The 4,568-nt window shown below is 33.6% G+C and overlaps 1 protein-coding gene across 1 annotated transcript; it reads left to right on the forward strand.

Moving 5' to 3' along the window:
* LOC126816338 (HIG1 domain family member 2A, mitochondrial) lies at nt 1-4,141 on the forward strand. Its single transcript, XM_050542770.2, has 2 exons — nt 1-196; nt 2,507-4,141. Exons 1-2 carry the CDS (start codon nt 67-69, stop codon nt 2,671-2,673), a joined length of 297 nt encoding a protein of 98 aa, XP_050398727.1. The 5' UTR covers nt 1-66; the 3' UTR covers nt 2,674-4,141.
* The last annotated feature ends 427 nt before the right edge of the window (nt 4,142-4,568 follow it).

Below are 4,568 nucleotides of genomic sequence, written 5' to 3' on the forward strand. Positions count from 1 at the left end.
GTTATTTAATGCGTCAAAGTTCAAGGTCGAAAGTGGAATTGCCAAGTTAGTTTAGTCAGTGTTGAAATGAAAGAAAAGAATGAAGAATTTGGGTTTGACTATATGCCCATTCCAAGGGAGGATTTAGGAGCTCCTATTGAAACCAATTATGATAGATTCATTCGTAAATCCAAAGAGAATCCGTTTGTACCTATTGGTGAGAAATGTTCTAAAATGTAACATTAAAAAAAGCCCTGACGAATTTCGTTGTCAACAACGATCAACATCCAAAGTCGTCGACATTGAAAACACGAATTATTTGTCAATTTAAATCAACATTGATGGGCTTCTGATATCCAATATTTAAGACAAAATAAAAATTTTACCAGTCCATTGGTAACAAACGAATCGTGTACCATAATAATGCGTTTCAGTCCCATTAATTTGTAACAAGGCCAAGGGACTTGAAGTTGAACTTGAAGAACAAGGCTAAACATATTCCACACGGTGACGCCATTTGATCAAGATTTCTGGCGTATTTCACCAAACATGATTGATTTGAAATTAGAGTAAAAACGGAAACAATTGAATGTAAATCACTTTATATAAATTCATATTACATTATGCGACCCATTTGTGTCAATTTCTAGGTCCCAAATATTGGGGATTAGCTTCTTTTACAAAGACAAAAGTCTGTACAGATAATTTCAATAACTTAATAATATCCACCAATTAAAGACAACTTCAACGTACCGGTACAAGAAATAGAAACCATAGTATTGGATCTAACTAAACCATACCCAACTTAAAGGAGCTAAATCGCTAATAATTGGGACCTAGAAATTGACACAAATGGGTCGCAGCGCATGTAATAATGTAATATGAATGTATATCAACTGATTTACATTCAATCATTACCGTTTTACTCTAATTTCAAATCAGTTATATTCGGCGAAATACACCAGAAGTCTCAACCTAACGGCAGACTCTAGCGTCTAGTTATTGCAGTCTACACCGATAATATTTATTGGGCATGTTCTCTAGATAAGAATATGACGTCACCTTTTGACATGACTTGTCGAATATCTCTAGCCTCGTTCTTCGAGTCCCTTGTTACAAATGGCGCTGAAACGCATTATGGTACACGATTCGTGTACCAATGGTAAACTGTTTATTTTGTCTTAATATTGGATATCAGAAGCCCATCATTTCCCGGTAAGATCACAGCATCAATGTTGATTTAAATTGACATGATATTTGTGTTTTCAGTGTTGAAGATTTTGGATGATATTGAGTTAGAGGCTTAGCTACTTTAACATACATAATGCAAGCGCTAAATCTGCCTATTGCAGGTCTTTTTTTTAAGGCCTGAAATGTTATCTGAATTATTAAAGATACATTATGTAAGATTTAGATAAAGAACAAGCCATTCTTGCTATAATAGTTCTAAAATAGATAATGTAAAATGAATAATTTGAAAATTTCATTCAATTTACTTGATTGCGAGCGAAGATATTAGCCTTTGAAGGTTTGGCAAGAAGTGTGCAATAATTTCAACCACCGTACCGGTTGTTCGAAGCTAAGCCTCGCTCCTCCATTTTTAGCTTAAATCAAAATATGGCTGAACTCTGTTCTAATCTATTTAATATCAGAGAAATCCGATGCCATTGAGAGTTGATTATGGCCTTGATAAGTTAATTAATGTCTAATTAATAATTTAGAAAACATTTCCGGCCTAAAGAAAGACCAGCAATAAGCAGATTTAGCTCTCGCATAATGTATGTTTAATTAGACATTAATTAACTTATCCAGACCATAATCAACTCTCGATGTGAAAGCTAGCCTGCGATATTTATTGGATTAGAATCAGATTTGCTGCTAAACTTTCATTCATGATTTGGGAGCCACGGTGGCTAGGTGGGTAAGGCGCTGGCTCGCTAGCCTGGAGGTCGGGTGTTCGATCCCTGCATTGGCCGAGAAAGTTCATCCCGATTTTCCGACGTGGTTTCCACTTGTCGGTGATGCAGGACGAAGGGCCTGACAAGGACAGCTGTCTAGTCCTTCGGATGATACGAAAAACCGAGGTCCCGTGTAAACATTGGAATGCATGTAAAAGATCCCTTGGCAGTTGGAATTCGATATAAGAGTAGGCGATAGTGCCGCTGCCCGGGCAAAATTTCCCTCATAGCACACTGTATGGCGTATGCCCATCTTCATTAGCCCAGTATAGGAGCAGAACAGTAGGATGTTAAACCCCATTTCATTTCATTCATGATTTAATCATGAAATGGATAATCGAGACTGCGTTTAATTTAAGTTAGTAAGATGAAGAAACCTATTGAATTTCGACAATTTTTATTACATGTTTGTGCTTACTTGTAGAGTTTTTCCCTTGCACAATTTGTATAAATTTAAATTGTTTGCTTTGACGTTTTATAAATCCAGCTTATAGTTTAGTTTCACTGTGAGCAATTTTCATTTCATAAAGAAGAATTTATTGAATTGACTTGATTATTTATTATTTCAGGGATGGGAGTTACCACATTAGCTCTCTCTTACGGATTGTACCAGATGAAGACTGGTGACAGAAAGATGTCGCAACGAATGATGAGAGTTCGTATAGTTGCACAAGGAGCTACAGTGGTTGCCTTAATGGTCGGAGTGCTAATGGGAGTCGGCAAACCGTCAAAATGATTTAATAAAAGATACATGAATTCTAGATCTTTTCATTTTAACATCTTTGATACTGAATACATGTGATTTTATTTCTGTATTCAATTTCAAATATTTTGAGACATTAGAAAATTAATCAGATACAATTGAGTGATTGACAATGAATACTGATTTAATTTTATGGCCTTAAGATCTTTCGAAATTCGTAAAAAAAATGTCTTAATTTGATGACTTTCGAAATCTTTAAATGTCTTTGAGAAAATTAGCTAAAAAAGGGTAACTTTATGTGCAGGATGTTGATTATTTTCATGTATTTTATTATAAAAGTTAAATATGAATGTGTACATGGTCTGGAATCTACATGTAATTTATAAGTACCTAATCGTTATGTCATGGGTTTTGTTTTAAGAAAAAGAAAAAAACAATTTGCCAGAAACAAACTAGTTTTTTTAAATCTGCAGTTCAGGCATAAAGATTTTATAAAAAGTAAACAAAAAAAAAAATCTTTTTCACAGAGATAAAGATTTTAACCTAATTCAGTTATTGTTATGAAACCTGATTAGGTTTAGGAAAGTATTATGTTATGGATTGATGTACATTGATGATATTTTGAAAGTGAAAAGTGCGACAAAAAAATGTGAACTCCTTGTGATAATTGTGTTCAATAAACATAAAGTAATAATTACTGTAATGTTCATAAATGTTGTTAACCCTTTAGCACTTGCTAAATGTTCTTATTGACTACCCAAGTTCCTTGAAGAAAATTGGAGAAAAGTGAGATATTAATACCGGTACAGTCCGAAACTGCTGTTCCTAAGAGCACCTCAGACCATCTGAGATATGTGAATACCATTCTATACTGTAACCGTTTATTATTCCGTGTTGTCGCAACAGCTGTGTACATGATGGGGTGGTCTAAGGAGCCCAAGTTAGTGTGGTTTAGGCAGAGTAAGTACTAAAAGGTTAAAATATCAGAGCACATGTGATGTTGTTGCAATATGTTTATTTCTAAAGTTATACTAATGTATTTAGTGTATTACAATTTCTTCTGTTCTTAAGATATGCAATTTGTTATAAAACCAATTGTACTATTTCTTTACTTGAAGGGTCATGCCATGACATTAAGAAATGATTTGAGATAATGAACTATCTATATTTGAATTATATACATTACAATACTATATATGAGATAAAGCAATCTTATGATGACTTTTACCTCTCGTGTGCAGTTCATTTAGCACACAAAAATGTTTTAACACTGATTGTGTGCTAAATAAAAGCACTTCTGACATAAACTCACTCACAGTATTTTTGAATTGAGCAAGAAACTACCAGTGTTTGCCATTGTGAAAATGGATGGTAGATTAAAATTTGAATCATGATTTAAAACACATGTCATATTATGATGAAATGTGTGTACATATTGTGTATTATTTAATGTGTGAGTTGAGTATAAAATAATAAATTTGCTATATGAGTTTTAAAATAATTGTTGTTTATTCTGTTTTAGCCACAGGTCCTTGTAAAATAAAAAATCTTTTTCAAAAGTAACATTACATATGGGCAAAGTGTTCAGACCAAAAGTCTATTTCACCTCACTTCATTTCTTATCAACTCAAATGGCCAACAAATTATTAATTACATGTTCTCTGTTAAAATAAAAGAATGTGCCTTTTCCTCTAAATTCCATGGAAAAGTCATATTTTTGCGGTGGAAACAGTCTTATTAGCAATTCCTAATTAATACAGTGATCCTCGAGAAAAAGCAAGTAAAAATTTGTTGGACGGAGTTGATATCGATTAAAACTAAAGAGAAAGGTAGGTATTATTATATTGCGGGGTGTCTTGTGTGAAACACTGTTTTAACTATGACCGGTCCCATCTCAATCATAGATCGTATACTGACGGGCCATCTAT

This window comes from Patella vulgata, chromosome 3 (genome assembly GCF_932274485.2).
Source record: "Patella vulgata chromosome 3, xgPatVulg1.2, whole genome shotgun sequence".
Lineage (NCBI taxonomy): Eukaryota > Metazoa > Mollusca > Gastropoda > Patellidae > Patella > Patella vulgata.